At 39.3% G+C, this 21,157-nt stretch overlaps 1 protein-coding gene across 1 annotated transcript in view; it reads right to left on the bottom strand.

Moving 5' to 3' along the window:
• Positions 1-20,882, bottom strand: part of SPATA16 (spermatogenesis associated 16) — an 85,422-nt gene extending 64,540 nt beyond the window's left edge. Inside the window, exons 1-2 of the mRNA XM_037407295.1 lie at positions 20,307-20,882; positions 6,172-6,317 (exon numbers count right to left, since the gene is read on the bottom strand). Of these exons, the coding sequence (XP_037263192.1) occupies positions 6,172-6,317; positions 20,307-20,882 (722 nt within the window). The remainder of the gene's footprint in view (positions 1-6,171; positions 6,318-20,306) is intronic.
• Between the last annotated feature and the right edge of the window lie 275 nt (positions 20,883-21,157).

Below are 21,157 nucleotides of genomic sequence, written 5' to 3'. Positions count from 1 at the left end.
CTCTGGTCGCTGAGGGAAGGAGCACCCTTCCCTCTCTACCCTGGCTAGTCCTTTCAAAGAAGCGACATGCAAAATTTGATAATGGCTGTGTTAGAGAAAAAAGCTGGAGGATGAAGAGGCCAGCACCACTTGGAAGCTGTAGCTAGAAGAGCAGTCATACCCAATACTACTTATCAAGGTAAATTTGGCAGACTCCAGGATGGGTCTTTCTGGTATCTGATAAATGTTAGGAATCCCTTCCAATATAGTAGTCATCACTGAACCAAACAAACAGCCACAAAGAAGGCAGAAGAGCTTCTACCAAGCTTAGATGCATCAAGGAACAGGACCATATCCTCTTACACTGAAGAACACCTGACTTGTCTTTGGACTGCTGTTGGACTTTTTGGACTTGCAGTTGGGCCACCAATCAGAAATAAATGTGGTTATGGCATCTATGGGCGAGGACCTTCAGTACACAGAAGAAGCCATCTCATGAGGCTTTCGTATCTAAACACACAGGAAAGGAGGGAAGAAATGTGTGTTCCCAAAAAAGGTTTCGCACAACGCCTTTTCTCTGTCAGTAAAGTGAAATATAACTGCCATGCTAAAAGGTTTTGCAGCAGCAATTTGCTTTGAATTGCAAGCATAAGATAAATGTGCTATACAGGTCTTGATTCCTCAGCTGTGAAGGTGGTAAAAAGGAGAATGTTCTCCCGTCCAGAACAAAAAGATATTTAGAAAGATCTTGTTTCAAAGCTTCCAAAACATCTTAACACAAATGGAGATACTCTGCATTCCCTGTCTTGTCTGCATAATGTAGTGCCCCCTCACTTTCCAGCTGTACAAGCATCACTTTCTTGACCACCAAGTTTTCTGATGCCATTAGGACTGCTGTCATGTATCTCAGCTCTAATAAAACAGTTCAGTGTTGCTAGACTTCTCCTTCTACAAGGAACTATACTTCTTCCAGGGCTTCGCTCCCCCTGCCCTCCCCTCCAAAATAAGCCTTTCCTTAATAGGATCCCACCACACATTGCGTAGATAAATGTTTTTGCAATATAGCATCTTCAAAGTAGCTTTTGACCTCAGTGGAGGGAGTCTCAGCCCATAAAGTAGGAACTATGTCACTGATACACAAATCTGGAAATAACGTATGATTCAGAGTTGAGAATCAGAATCCAGAGAAAATGTTTCTCGTTTAAAAAGTAATAAAAAGTTGTAGTACATAAAAATATTTGAAATGCTGTGTGAGAAGGAATCATTTTTTAAGAGTACTTCTGGTTTATATTATGCAGAGCATCTCAATGGAATTGCTTTGTATTAATAATATCTCATCTATTATGTATATTGCAATGTGCCTAACAATTGCTGAAGTAATTAGGTGCTGCTAATTTTTCTTTTTCTTTTTCTCTCCTTTTCTGAGGAGGTAAAGAGATTAGAAGAGTAGTTAGAGCCAAGTATACATTACACTACAGACTTCCCACAGATTAGCAGCATCAGCCATTATGTTGTTTTTCTACTTCTACCTAAAAATCTATGCTCTTGAGCTCTTCTTCTGTTCTGTCCCCATTTTAATGCCCACTGACTGCACTGTATCATAGCATCATTGCATTATTTATTTTTGATTATTTAATATTTAATTAGAACCCCATTCTTCAACTTACTTTAATATAGTCCTGTTTTAAAGGTGCAAAATCAGGAAGCTAGGGAATGGAGAAGTAGCTGAATATTGAATTTTTAGTTTGAAAGTTCTGAATTAATCTGGATTAAAGAGTTCTGATTTACCCTGTCTATAATACGCTGTTTTGAGATACATTTTTTTCTGGCAGATATTGCATAAAGCTTGATCATTAATAATTATTTTAGGCCTTTGGTAAGTGTTTGAAAAGTCACTGGGAAAATGCAGAGAATTTAGAAGTAAATCTCTGAAGCTTCAGCTGTTTTGGATTTTTTTTCCCCCCACTATGTCTCCATAAGAGATTCCCTCTGTTAAGTAGTACACGATTGCTTTAGTGATGACTTAACAGAGGTGCTATTTTCTACTTCGTGTGTCTCCCTATGAATTGTGCAAGAGGCATTAGAGAGCCCTGCCTTCCACGGAACACATAAAAAGGCATAGCAGAAAAAGCTTTACAGATTTATTACATTCTCTATGCATTGCCTTTCTGGGAGGGAGGGAGGGAGTTGGCAGCAGGTCATGCTGCAGAGCGGAGTCTGCAAGGACACAGGAAAATCTTTGCTAACCCCAAAGATTTTGAATAGCTCTGTACGGCATTCTTCGTTATCATGAACAAATTTTTCAGGCATTACTTAGAGATAATGTTAAAGAAGCATGCCACGATGTCTGATTCCTCTTCCTGCCCTCAGGTCTACAATTTTCACATTGTGAGAAGGAGGGCAGGGATGCTGTGGGAGGAGGCAGGTTGCAAACATCCCTCCAGATGGCACTTCCCAACACACCCGCCACCACCAGCTGTGGTCTTCCTATGGCATGACAGCAATCCCATTGGGAAGGGGTGTGACTGTTCATGGGTGGTGGGCAGGCGTGTTCCCCTGCTGAGGAGCTTATTTCCAGAGGAGTCTTAAGGCACCAGCAGCCATACTACCCCTGGGCAGGGAGTGATCAAAAGTAGGCAGAAATGAAAGAAAATGCTTTTTGTTGCTTGCTGCCAGGTAGGTGACATTAACTTCTACCATGTTTTCTAGTGCTTGATCCATGTACAGGATCTTTATGAATGGCAGTCCATGTTTAGGCAAGTGAATCAAGCCATGTGTCTGTCATTCTTCAACTCGTGTGTGCCATGAGGATCACAGCAGCTGAGGAAGTGTAAATACAGCAGTAAAAAGTGTATTTCCGGTAAAAAGGTTCTTTGTTGTTTTCCCATGTGCAAACAGCAAGTCACATGGTGTCAATGCAGATTTATTTTAGCTTGCTTGGATGAAAAAAGCAAAATAACAAAGAAATTGTAAGGGGACATAGTCTTATCCAGAAAGTAGTGCATATTATGTTTTGAAGGATCCTCCATTTTCAATTGTCAGGGAGTTCACCATTGCTCGCTCTGATTTCAAACAAGATTGAATCTTACCAGTTGCCAAGCTGTGTATGTGATACACTGTGGGTTGTCTTTCCACACACAACTGCAGCTTTATGGATTGCTCTGTTGAGCCTGGCCCTCTGAAGAGCAGGCTTAAGTGGGGGACTGCTCTGCTGATATGCTATGCTTTGCTTCAAGATTATTTTCTTCTGGGGCAAAAATTTAACCACTGACATTATTAGGCTGAGCAACATAAGGCCTAAATACTAATCTGAGGTTTCTTAGTCAGTTCTTGACTTCTCAGACCTTCACTGTTTTGCCATCTGCTATAATTGAAAATTGCCTTCTGCAACCAAAGGGAAAATCTAATTTCTCAGCAAGCCATATGGGGTTATTAAGATCATTAAACCCTGGTATGCCATAATGCCTGGGCCAAAAGGACCACAGGGCATGTAAATATTGTGTGATTCATTTTATAGCTTCAGACTGCAAGTTAGGAATTATTTTGATGGCTATCTTACGATGAAAAGTGGTGGTCAAGTAGGTTACTGCAGATGTTGCTTGGTGAGGTCGATCCATGGCACGTTTGTTCAGAGCTGTGATGGATGAGAAGTGGTTTTAATAGCGCTTGATCGCAAAGGGTAAATCTTTTGTATCAGTCTGACAAATGATCAGAACCCAGCCAGTGTCCTCAATTGTGCCAGTAACGCTAAAGGCAGCCTTAAATTTTGGTATTAAAAAATCCCAGAGAATACAATTTGCACTTTTCAGGAGGACCCAGACTTGGCTTCTCATACAGGATCTAAAGCTGATGGTATAAATTGTACTCTCTTTCCTTTCTTAAGAATGGGATAGCTATTCCCCTGCAGACGCCTGTTCTGGAACGCTTTAAAACTGAGCTGCTGGAATTTTTCTCTATTTCTCTCGTTGTGATATTTTGTAAGACTTCTTCCTAGCAAAACCCACTTTTATATATTTGATACAACTATCTGTGAGAATATTAAAGCTGATTTTTGGCTAATAAGGCTCAGAAATGAATGCAGAAGCTGTGAAATTTACATGAAATTAAAGAAAGTATAGTTCAGTAAATGCAAATAAATGCAGAAATGAATATTTTAATTTGGATTCACAATTAATGCCAAAGGATTACCAGCAAACCATTACAATGTGGTGATGACATAAAAACTCAGTGGGAATAAAAATTCTACATGCATTAGTTAACTGATGGCAGTAAGCTATTTTTAGTGGGAGAGCTCAGAGTAATTTATTTGTTCTTTTTGAAAAAATATAGCTATTAATTGTATTTCATGTTTTGTCTTTATGTTAATTATGTCTCAGAATATTTTTTTTGCTGGTATACTGTTGTATTAGTTCCTGCATTTTACAATGTGACAACGATGGTCAGTAGATTTATTACCATTTGGGAAGTTACTAAACAGGCATTACTGATTGCCACTTTTCTTCGTGCTATGTAACTAGAGAAGTTAAGAACAAATTGTTAAAATTATACACAAGAAAGAAAAATGAAGAATTTTTCCCTCCTTTGGTTTTCCATTGATATCAGTCTGCATTTATTTTCTTTGTAGGTCATGGGTTTCTGTTTTAAGACACTTGAAACCAAAGTATGTCTGAATAGGTTTAAGTTTCTGTAGCACCTGAGTCAATATATCTTACTATGTTGAAATCAGGATAATTTAAAGGAGATAAACAAAAGTATTTCCCGTTCTAGTTGTCTTTGTACTGCCCAAATAGCTTCCTTTATTTTAGCGTTCTCAGAAATCACAGAATAAAAGAGCAATCATTAACATTTTTCCAAAAGTTGGGAGTCTAGTTAAACTTTATATATATATATTTTTTTTCCCATTTCTAACATGGTCCTAAAGAAGCCATGAAAAAATGTGGTTGGTTTTTAGTTTGCATGAGGAGTGCATTTTGTTGTTTTTTGTTTGTTTGTTTGGCTGTTGTTCAGGGTTTTTTTTTTTGGGGGGGGGGGGGGGTTTAACAGGAATTGCACAGTCTTCACCACCTCTTATGCTTTGGCTTACCTACCAGAATACTCCACCTGAAAGGAATACGGATTGTGTCCCTGCTAAATGTGCCCTGGGAGTGCACCTAATGTCCTCTAACCTCTCATGGGCATTTAGGCTGTCCACCCAGCATGGTACTTGGAACTGGTCTGAAGGATGCACCCTTCCAGTGTGTGTAGGCTCCAGGCAGGCATAGCTTTACAGACACAAAATACTTGGGAAAGGGGTGGGGATGAGTAGGGATGGGAGATGAAGACATCATTAAGCCAGGATTCTCAGTTTCTGTGCCTCTGTGTGTAGCTAAATGAACCTGCTGCCATGATGGCATTGCATTTCAATACCCACACATTATTCTTCAGCACTGTCTCCTGTGCATTAGGCATAAGCATGTGCTGCCTCTTTTGTTGTAACTACTTTTTTTGTAGTTATGTTCATTTGAGATGATTGTATGAAAAAATCCTCACCCTGCACTAATTGCAGTGTCTATCTTAATGCATCTCATACAAGGGAAAAAATGAACTGAGACCTCAATAATGAAGTGTTTCTGGCAGGATGTGCATGCGCTTAACAGAAACTATCATTATGCCTGAACACTAATTAAAGGCAGCACAAACCCAGCAAAATCCTAACTCATCTGAAACTAGTGGGAACTTCGTTTCCACTATGTACAAGTTTTGTTTCTGGCTTCTCTGCTGGTGGTACTGGTCTTTGACGTGCGCTCACGAGGAATTATGTAATGAAAATAATTTGAAGCAATCCCTGACCTAATCTGGCTTGGAAAAGGTCAAGAACTCACAATATCGTTACTGTCATATAAGGATGAGCTTGTTTATATTTGTCTAGCTTCAGTCCTAAGGGTGCCCTGAACTATGTATGTGACTCGTCTGCAGTATCCTTACTTACTGCATTGTCAAAGCAGCAAATGTACACATGCCTATTGTGGCTTCATGTCACAAATTTTGCCAAATTAGTCCAACCTAAACATCACTGCCATGTATAAGTTGTGTTTTATTGATTCATCTTTTCTCTTTCTTAGACCGATTCTTCCTGAGCAGGATTTATCATAGTCTTTGTTTAATATTTTTGTTTCAGTGTTAGCAGTGTGTCTAATCAATATTTATTTTTACCTGTGTGAATGGTTCAGAGCATCATCAGGTTTCCTCAGTTTTAAGTAGCAGATTACAAGCTTTGTCTCAATGAAACTGGCAATACTGGAAATATCTTCAAAAGATGACTCAAAGGGATTGTCTGTAGCACCACCTTCACTGCAAATCTGTAGAAGAAACAAAAATATTATTTACTGATGTTATAATACACCTTTTGTTAGGTAGAAATGCTTTTTGTGATGGATAGAAGGAGAAAACTGACTTCTAAGTAAAATATATTCTGACTTTAGTTAAAGTTAGCACTAAAAATAATGAGTACAAATACATGTGAACATAATATAAAATGCTGTGTCATCTTCCCAAATGGGATAGCCAGGGGAGCAGATAATAAGCTAATAACTAAAAAACACTGTTAGGAAAGAAACTGTATTTCCCTCCATTTTCAAAAATAAAGGTTTAACTTTAGGCTCCCAAAATCCGTGGCTGTCTGAAGACTGAGGTTGAAGGAGGAGTCTCAGACAGCTATTTACTTATTTCAGTCAGCCAGTGGTGACCTCTGCCTTAGGCTCTGCTGCCTTTGTCCCATGGCTAGGAAAGCAGAGAGTGATACAAGGCAAGGAAACCAGAAATTCTCCTCCTTGTTTAATGGGAGGACTTGTCCTTCCAGAAAACTGCTATAGAAAGTAAAAAGAATGAGATCAACCCTCTTTCCCATCTTCTTGAGCTGTATAGAATTTAGCAGAAAGATCATATTTTCTGTTTTTTTAAAAAAGTACTCTTTTCTGGATAGATGAGCTGCCTGCTGTTCATCGCAGCCAGTGACTTTCTCATTAAATAATGTTCTGTTTAATAATGTGCATCATTAGAATTATATAACCCACAACTCCTTAAAGTTTCAAAGAGTCCTCAGCACTGGCTGATCTGTGATACTGGGCAGGACCACCTCCAGTCCTCAAATCTTTGTTTTATTAATCTACAGGCAACCTCATTTTGTAATGCCCAAGAGCAGTAAAAATTGGCTTTTAGTTCTTAAGAAAATTCAACTGTAACAAATAGATTAAGTCTAAGAGCCTTGTCTTTAAGGACAATAACTGTATGGTGCTACTAATGAAAATGCAATTGAATGTCCTTTGCTTGGATAAACATCCCTAACAGGATTGTTTAGTGTGCAGTGATTTCATCTGACTACGTTACTTCACTGCGAATCAGCTTTAAAAGTAGATTTCCAATGAAGATTAACAAATTAATATTTATCTAGGCTGTGTGCTTAAACTCTTGGATCACCTTGAGATGAGTGCCAAGGACCTTAAGTCACTGATCTGCAACTGCAGCCTCACGTGGATGAAAGCAGCCTCTGCTTTAAATGGGTTATAACCCAGGGACTCTCACTTGAGTCCAGTTTTGCCAGTTGCCAAAACTTTGAAATGGAGGGAGGAGGATCTGGACTGTTGTCTAGCTCCTTATCGCTAATGGGTTTAGTTATGTTAATTAGTTTCTTGTGCCTACGTGGTTAAAATCCGGTGGTTGATCTTTAGGAGATGCAATGTCAACTCAGCAGTTTGAGATCTCTTTAGAAGATTAAATCTGTCAAGAAAAAAGCTCTTCTATATATGCATCTTTCTTCCGGAGTGTGATACTTAAAAGTAAGGATTATAGACCCGCATCCGCACTTAGCACCTGCAAAGCTAACCCTATCTTTAAGATTTTTGTGCATTGGTTAGAGATCAGTTCAATTCTTTACAGACAACAAGAGTCATTCAAGGAAGTGTCCCCCTAGTTCAGGTATGATAAACACTTTTTTTCTTTCACATCCTTTCTCTGCTGAGCGAAGCTACACGGTGTATATAATAACAGGCATAGATTTAGGAATTTCTATCATCCTGTTATCAGTACAAGTTATAAATCAGAGAATTCATCACTTTTAACTTTGCTCATGGTACCGTATATATCTGCTGAAGTGTCTCTATGGATAAGACATACTATATGTAGCTAAAAGACCCAGAGAATTATGTTCACATCAGTGAACATAAAAGTATCATCAAGTTTTTCTGTAATAACACTTTTCAGCTGAATTGGCCATGCTGTGACCTCTGTTAAATTTATAGGAATGAGAGATTTGAGGCCACTCCCTGGACTTTCAAGTTCTTGAATGATTGTGAGAAGAAAAGAATCTTAGAGGGATCCCTTCAGTATAAAGTGCTGCAATTCAGAGTTTCCTCGAGTCTTACTGCTGATGTGGAGTTATGTTTAGACCTGTGTAACCCATCAGTTATCTTTGACAAAAACCAGGACACGAGTCTCTGTAAACCATATTTGAACAGATAAGGATTCAGAAAACACGTTTAAATGCAGTGAAGATTGGATTCTGCCAGGTCTTCTCTAAGACATCTTGGAGTGAGAGTTCAAAGAAACAAATAACACTATCTTTAATCTCACAAAATCAGAGTAATATTTTAAAGGAATGTGCCTGTGTTTCAGACCATCTAGGCTGTACAATTCTTGTATTCAAACTCTTGCCTCGTTTTTGTGCAGTGTTTCTGCAGTGGATCAATTCCTTTGAGATAGACCCCTCCACACCAGTTCCATACAAACAGCAGCAATATGCACCGAAAATAAGATTCAACTTAAGTTTACAGAAATGGCTCCTTCTATACTAAACAGAAAAATGATGAATATACAAAATAAGCCCTAATGTCTCGTATTAGTGAGATGCATAATTAAAGGTACTCACTGGTGTAAGGGACTTTTTTGGTAGCAATATGGACACCACCGGGAAAGGTTTCTATTGGGTGAACCATGTCAGCACAGCCTGAAAAGCACATCGTTGTTTCCCAAGCTGCGATGATGATAACCTTTTGTGGGTGTGTTTCAATACTCTTTTGTGTATTTTGCTGGCCTTTCCAATAAAAGGATTTGGCTATGCAGCAGGAGAAGGGCTTGCGTTGCTCTGTCTGCCACTGAATACTGAGTCTGAGCATTTCTGGGGGGTGAGGTGAAGACAGTGCCAGAAAGCACCTGAGAAACCTCATCTGGGAAAGTTCCCCGGGGGAGTTGTTAGGCAGGAAGGAGAGAGCAAGCTGGGATTTTACAGCACAGGTGGGGATGTGGAGAAGAGTTGCAGAAAGACTCACATCTGAGTTTCAAAGGGGAACAGAAAAAGGAGAATTTCCTAGGGATCCAAAGGAGCTTCTGTAGCTACAGATTGTTGTAACTTTGGGAAGCCCTGCTGGACTGAGAGCAAGGGAGGAAGAAAGGCTGTGCCATACAAAGACATAATAAGCAGGGAGGAGATTTGTTTGCAATTTTCATGTTTCACCTGCAGAACTGAGTTATCTTTATCTTGCTGTAGTCTGCAGTCCAATAACACTACCTTTGAAGGTCAAAAGAGCTGTTGATGTTTTTGGAGTGCTTTAAGTAAAAGGTAAGCACAGCTCCATCTCACTCCTCTGCATACCTGATGGTCTTGTCACAACAACATTCAAATATGGATGTGGGCTGAGGCAGTTAGGTTTTGTGTCATTGAGGGTTTCCTTTCCCAGAGCTACGTTACAGAATTTTACTTTAATTCCAAACTGGGAAATTTGGGGGTACACCTTATCTAAGACTTTGGTGACCTTTTGGTCTGCAGAAATATTGTCAATATCTTAAAGGTTATAGAGGCTATGAAACTGAAGCAAACAACTTAAACATTTGAAGCTTTACAGCCAATCTGGGGTTAAAAACCTGCAATGTACCATTTTATGTCCCTTACTATAGCTAGCAAATCTAACAGTATTTTTTACTTTCAGACCTAGTCTACCTGAGAGTACTTTTGTCATACATAAGATTTTTTTTTCCCAGAGATAATATTTATTTAAGAAAATCCTGCCAAAGGATATTTATATTTTCACAGGGGCCCTTGTTGCAACTGGAGGCCATCATGCAGGTTTTGTGTACGTGCATCCTTAGAACACTGCTGAGTTATCTCATTCAAAGAGTTACCAAGCACGTAAAGGAAATGTAAGGAACAAAAGCATTACCTGCAATTTTTGTGTTAGTGGTGAACTGACACTGATTATATTATACTTCCACTGATAAGGGAGGTTTCTCTTGCAACGTGTAGAACCCTATAAATATATTGCTGCACCCACAGTCATATAAATGCTTGTGATAAAGTATTTTGTCAAAGGTCACAGAACAAGTCTGTGACACTGTGAACTTAGCATAGATCTTGTTGTGGTATTAAGGCTTTAATTTTGGCAGTAGCATGCAAAGCAATTTTATGAATAGGACATCCCAGGCATTAGCTTATAAGAAAGAGAGGAAAAGAACCTCCCAGACCCACCATGGTTTTGGTAAAAGACCAGTGGAAATGCTGATCATTAAGATAGCTTCCTAGTTAGCATGTGTGTAATTTGGAAGAATAAAATTAGAGCTCTGGTGATCTGAAACATCAGAGATGTTGTCACTGAAAACAAGGTGAAAGGTTCAGATGCAAGAATCTGGCAATGGTAACAGTTTACTGATCACCAGTATAGGTTTGGTACGTGTTAAATTCAGGAAAGTGAATTTAAAGAAGGTGATGCCCAATAGATATCCATCTACGTGTGTGTATATATATACATATTTGATAGCAAATTTAGATTGGGAAAACAAGTAAATTTGGTCAAATGGCATGTAGCAATGAGATCTTTTGGAAACTTCCACGAGATCACTTGTGCTTTCCTCTAACAGCCTGAAAGGGGTAAGAGTTAGTCTGAATATAGCAATAACCTGCTACCCTGCTGGAGCCGATTGCTTTGCTTTCTCTCTCTCTCTCTTTGTTTTGTTTTGGCACTTGTTGTTGTTAGCAGAGGAATGTCTGTTTTAAAGATAACTTTGTGGTTTTCCCTGGAGTGATTTTTAGAGTGGCTAATCAGAGGAACAAACCTGAAAAGGCAAGGAATATTTAATTAGTGCCTTTTGTTCTGACTAGCCAACAGTCCTAACCAGATGCCTTCACTTCAGAGCCATCCAAGTAATCAGCCTGGTAATGTCACTGCATTGCACATCAGGCACCTGGCAGGTTGAACACTAACTGCATCCCAGAAAATGTCTGCTAAGGAAGGCTACGTCTGAAAATAACTTTCAAAACCTGATAGCGAGCCTCTTACAGGGCTGAAAACAAACTGCTTTTTATATATTGCACTGTAATCTAGTCCTTATAATGATTAGGCACTATCAAAAATACTGCAGGAAACCAGCATAACAAAGAAGCAGTTAATGGCGCTTTTGTCTCAGTGGGAAGGGGAAAAAAAAAGTCAGTATGAAGAATAAAAAGAGGATTTTTATCTCGATGATATGATTTCATGCAGCATAACTTTTCAGCTTCTCTTCAAAGTCATACTGACATCTTGGTATGCAATTTCAGTCAGCAGGGCAGGAATTGTATATAAAACCTCTGTCTTTATTGTTAATGAGATTTGTGTAAATAACTTGCTAGAAAACATATTGAAAATATATAATTCACCACTAAATATGAACGCAGATGTCAGGTAAGAACTAAATTTATGAGGCTTCCTGTGTTGTGCTCTGCAATGGATAATTCAAATAATGTGTACGTATGATTTTTTGGGCATATAGCTGCTCTGTGCAGAGTTAGCACTGAATTCTGTAATAGTAATATGTGTGCAGGGCACATTTGCTGCCTTGGGCATATTACTGCATACACAGCTCTGGCCGAGAGCTAAATATACCTCAGATATGTGAATTTATGAGATATGATCCCTATTTCTGTTCGGAAAACCACTGTTTGCCAGAAAAGCATGGATCTGGTGAGTTTTTGACTTTACCAGATAAGCTTATAGACTGCTTGCCCTCACCATGTGGTCTGGTGTGGCATCCAGCCTGCTCTCCTCACATTGCCATTGGGTCTGTCTTAAGCCTTGTCTATGTCTAGTTTTAAATTCCTTCAGCTACAACCAGCCTTTTTCTGCAGGAACCAGAGGTACTTGGAAGGGGGTTGGTGACCAGGTGGGGCAGATTGTTAGCCTAAGTTAAAAACTAAACTTTATGCTCCCCAGAGGCTTACAGATTTTGCCTATCTGTCACTGTTTTGCCTTTTTTTTTGGAGACGAGCTCTCTGCAAAAGTGAAAGTTCAAGTGGACACCAAATTCAGAGGATATAGCATTTTAGTTTGTGCTCATTTCGAGGTGGATGATGCTTTATAAAAATAAACTTGACGTGAATCTTTTCCCTCCCACAGAAGCTAATGATGTTTCCTGCAGCACTCGTAAGCCTAAGTCATTCCTATTTCTTGGCCCAACTTCAGATAAAGGCTTTACCTTCCCCCAGTGCAGACTTAGGGGTCTTTCTCATATTGTAAATAATTTGCTTTGGAAGCATTAAATCAGGAACAAAGGTTTTAGGAAAATATCAATTTGACTTCAGTTTAATCTGTGCTGCGCGTTAAATCTGTGCCTCTCATTACCAATCCTTATTTTACGGAGTGTTCCCGTTATCAGTACTGCCAGGGTGGGAGGAGTACTCACAGAAGCAAAAAAACCCCACCAGCCAACCCCAAAGCTCTCTAATGAAACATATATAGTGGAATCAATATACTACTATAGTTTCTGAGGAACTTCATATTCTGTACAGCATACTGAAATCTTCTTTATAGATTACCTTTGTAATACAAAAATTGTCAGTCCTTTACTGTGACTCCATCCAGGATCAAACCGAGGATGGTGTAAATGTGAAAACCAAACAATCAGTCCAAAGTCAAAACCAATACCGGTATCTTTTCTGGATAGGATTGTAATTCAAACTGCCTATTGGACTTTGAAGCAGGAGCATCAGTCTGTTGGTAGTGCTCGCAGGAGGAGATGGCCAAAATGAATGTTTTTTTGGAGGCAACTGTCAGCTGGTGTGATGTGACTATATTGTAGCAAGATTTTGAGAGCTGTCATGATTGCTTGGAAAAAGCAATATAATTCCAGGCCAACTAATTTAATCCCTTTGATGCCAAGAGATTTGCTACTGCTAAGTCCAAACACAGAGATATTCACTTGCACTTTTATTAAGGCAAAGTATGTGAAAGGTTCACTCCATTTTGATGGACAAGATTATTATGGAGAAAGCAATAATTTGCTGAAGCCTTATTTCCATGCCATTTCTGGATATGACATTAAAGTTAGCTGCAAGGCCCATTCTCCCCTCTCTTCCGACCTCAGGATGGTGCTGATTTAGTAAACTCCACCCAGACTAGTCTCAACAGTATTGTCAGCATTAGAAACGCAGCACATATCCATGCCTCAGGTATAAACAGAAATAAAGCTCTTCCCTAAAGTAACCTAACTAGAATTCATTCCCCCTCTACTTTTTATTGTTTGGTTCACCTCTGTAAAGCTTTTCAGCATTTATATTCATTTTACACTGTCAAAAGCTGAACAGGAGTAAGATAACAAATGGTTCTGGTAGCAGCTGTCACCACCTACTGTCTGTGTATGCCTGTGTGAATCTCTAAATGGAAATAAAGCACTTTAATAACACATTTTCTCTGAACTGTCCTCATGGATAAAGTTCCTCTCAAATCAGTCCATGAACAGTTTCCAATTCGGTGCCCACTTCAGCCTGCATCTCTGTCTCTCCTCTGCAGAGTCTGTGTAGGTATGCAGCAGTATGATTTAAAGACATTTCAGATAGAAAATACTTGAACAGCACACCTTCTGTGGCTGCCGCACACCTGCATTAGATGCTTTTGGTGTTTGAGCCTTCTTCTAGCTTGCCTAGTTTTCTTGCTAGAAATTAAGCTGATTGCCCATTGCATTTTTGTACTGTGTTGGTTCTAGTCAGGAAGTGCCTGGAGCCACAAATTAAACATGAATTGCTCTGCCCTCCCTGTTCCTGTGTGATACCTTCCAGGAGCAGATGGTAGCTGGGAGGATAAATGCCTCCAATCTCTTAAGGCCCTGAACGTAAAAGAAATTCCACTTTGAGATGAGCTCCAAGGCGCTGCTTTACATTGAGAGGGGTGAGGTAGCATCGTGCCTTTGTGTCTATCTGTCGCTGGGTATCACAGTGCCTGCCATACATGTGGGGAGCTGTGGGTTCAGGCACCTAAAGATTTTTAGCTGCCCAGCTGGATCCAGCCAGCAGTGACGTGCCCTGAGCTATGTATCATGTTGAGCAGAAGTCTGAGCCCATGTCTTTCAAGACAGGCTACTGTCTTCTCCAAGGCTGTCCTGAGTTCCCCCCCTCTAGCCCCTGCCTTTTTTTTCCCCTGTACCTACTGAGGAATCTACTACACGAACCTTACAATCACTGAGAAACAGGCAAAACAAAATGTGGTTTGCATGTGTTTAGGGCAGTGAGACTTTTGATTACAAGTGACAAGTGGTGGGTGATTATTTTTAATCAAATAGACTACTTATCATTTACAAAGTATGGAGAAAATATTTGGTGCTTTTAAGCACCTGTCACCTCCAGGTAAATAATTCAATAGCATTTGATAAAGCCAATTAGAGTTAATTAGAAAATGATTGATCTGCTTTGGCACCAGAATGATTGGAAAATATGGCCTGTCCTTTCCAGAATGGGGATTTTGCTCTTGTACACACATGAGAGGAAATATATTGTTTTATGGTCAACACGTGGTATTCCTTTGAGGAAAAAAGTACTTTATAAGCGAGATATGTAACAGCAGTTCAGGCAAGAAGAACAGGGGCACGAATCCTTGTAGACAAATAGCTGTGCAGTTTCTCAGCTTTATTTCTTGGTGATGGGCATGCTGGAAATGTCTAGAAGATTAATAGATTCAAATTCAGTGATCAAAAAATGGGAGTATGTCCAAATGGATCATTATAACAGATTCCCACTCTATCCCACAAGCCAGATTTGAGCCATCTGTAAGCTTCATATTCCTGGTCTAAAATCTTCTGCAGCCATAAAAGACAATAAGTATCAGTAGGAAAAAAAAAAATCAATTTCTTGGCTTTGCAGACTAAAAATATAGTGATGGGACTATAGGGAAAGAAAAACTGCTGATTATCAGGGCTTTTTTTTTTTTTTAAAGCAAGTTAAATGAGTAGGCTGTATTTAGGAAACTACTTTGTTGTTAGAAGTTAAAAGAATATTTCTAGAAAGTAAAGTCAGCATCTCACACTCAGGCTTTGGGGGATCATTGACTGTCACCTCTGATGTTCTCTGTCCGAGACCCAGTGCACTCCTAGGAAGTTTCTAGAGGACCTGTGCTGATGATAAGGATAGATAATTTATGAATCTGAATTTTAGCTCCAGAAAGGTGGTGCGGAAAATGAATATTTAGCCTTTCATATGCTCTCCCTTGAGGAATTTCATAATGTTAAACTGTGTCTAGTCCTTGTGCAGCTCTTCTTGGTGAGAGGGTACAGGGAAAATGCTATAAAATCCTGCTTCCTAGCCCTTTCATTCCAGTGGATGACCAGGACTCCATGCTCCATAAAGCAAAGGATTACACGTTGTTATACCTTGATGACTTCTTGGATCTTAAGACCCACCTGCAAAAAGAGAATGTTGGGGGAGGAAGGGTGGGCAGAAACGTGGCTGTGCCCTAGTCTTCCTGCAGCAGCTAGCACTGTTCCAATGGTCACAGCAGGGAGCACATCCAAAGATCTCAATCCCTCAGTGCTTCCAGGACCGCCTTGCAGCAGTGCCCCTAAGACAGCTGCCTGTGCTTTTCTAATGTGCTTTACCTGTGGAAGGACTACTTAAGATGGACCTCTTCACACGGGTATTTATATAGGAAATGCTAGGTATTCTGCTTCTTGTGTTATGAAATCGATGGAAGCTTGGTTGAACCATGCTGCCTAACTATATGGGTATGTAATTATATCCACAGGGCACCGGTGCCACAGCCACTTTCGAAATGCTAGCTTTCTGCAGATATTGTTGCCTGGAAGAGGCGTGTGGTCTTGACAAAGCCTTCTCTGCAAGCAGTGAATCACAAGGCAATGAGCCACAGGAAAGGTTAATGTAAAAACTCAAGGTGCGCAAAAAAAGATGGCACTAATGTTTATCTCCCTGCCATAGGAATGGTGCCCATAATAGCCATCTGTGGAACATGGAGATATTCCAGCTTGTGGAAGGCACCACAACAGCACTCTGGTGAATTAATCACATGCTGTTTGAGGCCTTCACCTTACACGTGGGATGCATTTCGTGTCTCTCAGATGTTCTATGCCGAAAGCTGTGTGCCGAGATACTGTGGACTTCTTTCTGTGCACAGCAGTCATGAACCTTTCTCATTTATTTTTTAATCACAGGGGAGGATTATTTTCAGAACAACAGGGTCTGAAATTTAAATTTATGCAAGTTTTAAACAGGCTGATGTTTCTGAAGTCTTTTATGCTGTCTGATATTAGGAGATTAGTTTGAGACAAGATCTTTTGATCCTCATAAAGGTTTAATGTTATTTTGTAACTAAGCTGTTAATAATTGGCTAGAGATTTTATAGATATACGTGTATGGTTTCCACTGAGGTTTTTAGCTAAAGAGTGATTTCTCATACTTTTCATATCTCAGTCCAGATGTTCAAGTCCTATTTCCCTACATTCCAACAGATGGATGCCAAAAATTTAGGGAAATTTACAGTGTTTCTCAGTGTACTATATATAATATACTGAGCTAGGAGATAGAAGAGTAAAGACTATTGCCCCAATTTCTGCAGCTATTTCCCTCACTACCAACAGAAAGTACTTAATTCTTAAGCTCTAATGGTGAGAGTTCTCCAAGGAAACATTATTTTTTCCTCTCCCAGGCCCACTATAACACAGCTGACTAATGTTAAGTCCCTCCTGGTTAATTTAATGGTAGCTAAATAGTGCAGAAATAGTGAGAAGCCACTGATTCTTCTGAAAACATTGCCTTCCTGATGTCTGCAGTAATCAGCAGTATGCTGTCCAACATGTAAAAGTCTCCAAATTAAACACGCATTTCCATTTTCCTTTATGACTAAAATTTTCCTTTTAAAAAAAAATGCAAGAATTTCAGCGTTAAACTTTCAGAACTGCCTGTTGTTTGCATATCTGAAAAACAGCATGATCTAATGAATGATAATATAGCGCAGACATACAGGTGGATCTAGAAAATACGTTTTGGCTTAAATAAGAGCCAAGAAATGTATAATATTTGCAATACATAAGGTAGCACTAACATTAGTGATACTACTCAAATTCAGCACTATGCACACACTTTTCTGGATCAGAATCTCTAGCTCAAAATGCTGCAATGTCAGACTAAAGCCTTAATTTCTTTAAATCAGAAAAATGACTGTAAACATTTTGCACCAGAAACCACAACTTTGAATTTTCTGACCTTTGAGCTTATTGCATATCACGTCTCAGCACCCAAGTGAAATGCAGACAAATTTTTATTTCCTCAAAAAGCAATGGGCAAACCAGCCGCAGTTCCCATCTCAGCAGTTTAAGCTTGCCAGTTTTCTCTGCACCATCTCCAAACAGTCTGTATCCAAACAAATAGGCAAATTTGAGATGACTCAAAGAAACCCAGCAAAAGTGATACAGAAGTTTAGAAAACATGACTAGGGAGGAAATACTAAGAGGACTGAATTTATTTAATGTAGAGAAGACTAAAAAAGAGGTATACTAAGAGACTGCAAATACAGGGTGGTTAGTTGCTCTTCATGTCAAATAAAGATACAAAAAGCATTATGGGCTATTTTGCAGCATAGAAGATGTGGAAAAATTTTCTATGGCTTGCTGTTATAGATAAATCTGTCTTACTGGACATTGTTAGAAACAGAGTACAGAAGTATCTTTTAGGGATATTTGGGGTTTGCTTCTGAGGAAAGCTGGATTAAGAGACTGACGAGAAGCCCCAACCTACAATACTGTGATGTCCCAATCACTCTGTCCACAATCCCAGGAAGGAATTTTTTAATCTCTACTTATTATTTCACCAGGATGTCTATTAGCTAGCCTTTCCATTTACTCCTAGGAGGACACAAGTACTCCTTTCTTCTCAAGTGACAAGTGTTTTTGTCTGCATCACAGCTCATTTCTGAAGGGGGGGGGAGGGGGGGGGAAGGCTGAAAAGAATGGCACTTTCTAAATCTACTCACTCACTGTTACAATATTTATTGTTTTAAAATTAAATGCCTTCAGTATTGTAGAAAAAAGGTAAGAATAGGATATTTGCTTGTCAGCTGCAAACCTCTAATGTTTTACAAATGCTTTTGAATTAAGTTTGGCAGCACGGCACTGAAACAAGTACTGCTGGACCCTTTTTCGGGATGTCAAGTGCATAGCTGAAGTGATTGGGGTCAGCGTGGAGATAAAACATTAGTGAGAGTCCAGAGAGTCCAGCTTGCAACAAGTCCTCTATTCTAATCACCAGCCATATTCCTGTGAAGTAGAAAATGTCTTTTTTTTTTTTTTTTTTTTTTTTTTTTTTTTTGATTTTGAGAAGCAGACACTGGCCTTTAAAATCCTTACAGCTACTAGGAGTGGCTTTTTGCATCGTGTATCATGGAAAAAGTCAAGCTCTCATCTGCACAGTAAATGTTAGTAGCTGGGTTAATTATGAGGATATAGGACATGTTTTAAGGTTTATAAGACAGCTATGCTTTTGGAGATAGCATTTTAAAAATGCTCTAATGCTACCTCTTTGAAAGCAGCCTTTGGCTGCAGAGTGCTACTATTTAACAGGTTTAACATTACTAAAAATTGAGACGCTGATGCCATTATTAAATCTCATTCTGCACACAAGCAAACAGTTTATCATAGTCTGTTCCCAGCAATTGTAATCCAATTTTTGTTATCTTACATTGTTTAAAAAAGAGAGAGAGAGAGAGAAAGATACTGTACATCAATCTGATAAAAATGTTTAAATAACTGGTGCTTTTTTGTGATTATGTCGGTTTTATAGCACCATTATGGAAACATGACAGGGTAACTAAAATCTGATTACGTCTAAGTCCTTGCCCATTATGTGATTATTATGAACCATGACTTCTACTGGCACATTATGAATTACATGGTCATAATACAACGGATTTCCAATATAATTAACTGAGATTAGCAGCACTAGAGAAATCTGGGAATAATGATACAACTTTGAACATTCAGTTTTACTGTAAATGCTGCAAGCTCTGGCTTCCAGGAAACAGGAGGCTGGTGGATGCAACCCTGACCTACTGCTGGGGTTTCCTACACCTCCTTTCTCTTCCCTCCCCCCATGAAATTAATTGCAACCTTGCCAGCGTGTTAGGAACTCCTTCTGTTTTCTTCTCATATTATACTTATAAATCTCAGGGCTGACTAAGATTTTCAGAAATGCCAAAGGTCTTTAGGTACCTCCTTTTGCGGGGCTCAGCCTGAAAGTAGAAAGGTCTCTGCTTTTGAAAACATAGAAATAACTACTTATTGAAGAACAGATCCATTTAAAACAGCTCAAGTTTGAGCACTTAAAGGCAGAAAGTCATGAAAATCACAGATTAGTTTCAAAGATCATAGCCAAGGTCATATCATTTCTTTAGTATCTCAGGAAGGCAAGAAGTCTTTTCTTTCCACAAAAAAACAGCTTTTGGACTCTTAGCTGCTGAAGAGAAAGCCATCTGTGTTCAGAGGGAGTTGCTCACTACTGGACCTGTCCTTTCTCATGCAGAAAGAAAAGGATTTTTGCACAGATCCAGTGGCCATCTGGCTTTAGCAAAAAAAGGGAGAGTGCATGATGGAAATACTGTTGGGGGAAAAAGCGACTACAACGGACTGTTTAACCAAAGGATTAAGCATTTCACCCAGTAGCGCATGGACAGCTGGGGTGGTGTGGGAACTCCCCTGATTACTGAGCTATCATTTGTCCCTGATAAGAGCTGGGATTAAAGAGAGGAGCATTTTTTTTTTTTTTTCACTCTATAGGACTTAAATTTCCTCTGCACATAAATAGAGTTGAAGACTTAGGGGAAAATACAAAATCACTTGAGATTTTTTGGTTTAGTCCCATGCCCCCCTACTCCTATGATTTATTTATATCTCTTAATTTTCCGGTTTCACATGAAATTGTATCTCGGGATTTTTATTAAACCATATACATCCCAGGTTTGCGCTCCTTGTTCACTTTGATATTATTACACCCAGTTAGTACAATGACAACCTTTCATTTACTTTGCTATGCCGATTGTACTACTTTAACCTCATACCTGCAGTGCTTTTGAGAACTGCTCCACTGCTGCTGTGTAGTTCTTCTGCCTGTAGCAAGTGCTAGCTTGCTGGAGGGTCATCTGAAGGTGTTTGTTGATGTGGGGTGAAGGGTGGATTTTAGGTGTACTTGGAGCACCTGCTTTTTCAGAATCACGATGCACTGATTGTGTTTGGGTAGACACCACAGGCTGAGCAAACTCGAAGGAGATGTCCGTCTCATCAGTGTAGACCAACTCCATTTCTACGTCCATTAGGCTTTTCAGAGGACCATTCAGAGATTGAGGGGTTGGGATTAACTGATTGCCAGTCTCCGATGCTGTTTCTCCTTTTTTTGCAGCTAGTTCTTCATTGTTTTCTGATTTCCATTTACAGCTTGCTCTGTCTACATCATAACTTTGTTTTCCCTCCTTTTTCTCTTCCATTTTTATTTGCTCCATTATATTTTCTGCTGCTCCATTCCCATGGTGGTTTTTGAACTCTTGCAGTGCTTCTGGAATATTGCTCAACTTTTCTAATGTTACAGTTACCACCTTACTACTATGCATTTGCTGAAAGGTTTCGTTCTTGCCGTCCATGCTTAAGAGATAAGTTTGGAAAGCAAAGTTCCTTTGTGATGCCATAAATTGAGCAAAGAAGGAGTCCTAGGAGAAAATGTAGAGAAGTTAAGAATACTTAAACATTGCAAAGCCAAAAAAAGCATGCTTTCTGCACTGGGCATATTGTATGCGTTATGGCACTATTATGAGAGAAAACTCTTCAACAGTTAGTACATAGAATACCAGACTCACTGTAATTACTTTCTCTTTCCTGTTTAAAAGTTTAAGGCCCCTTAAATATTTTTGATAGCTTT

This window comes from Falco rusticolus, chromosome 13, assembly GCF_015220075.1.
Source record: "Falco rusticolus isolate bFalRus1 chromosome 13, bFalRus1.pri, whole genome shotgun sequence".
Taxonomy (NCBI): Eukaryota; Metazoa; Chordata; class Aves; order Falconiformes; family Falconidae; genus Falco; species Falco rusticolus.
This window is presented reverse-complemented; position numbering and strand designations above follow the sequence as displayed.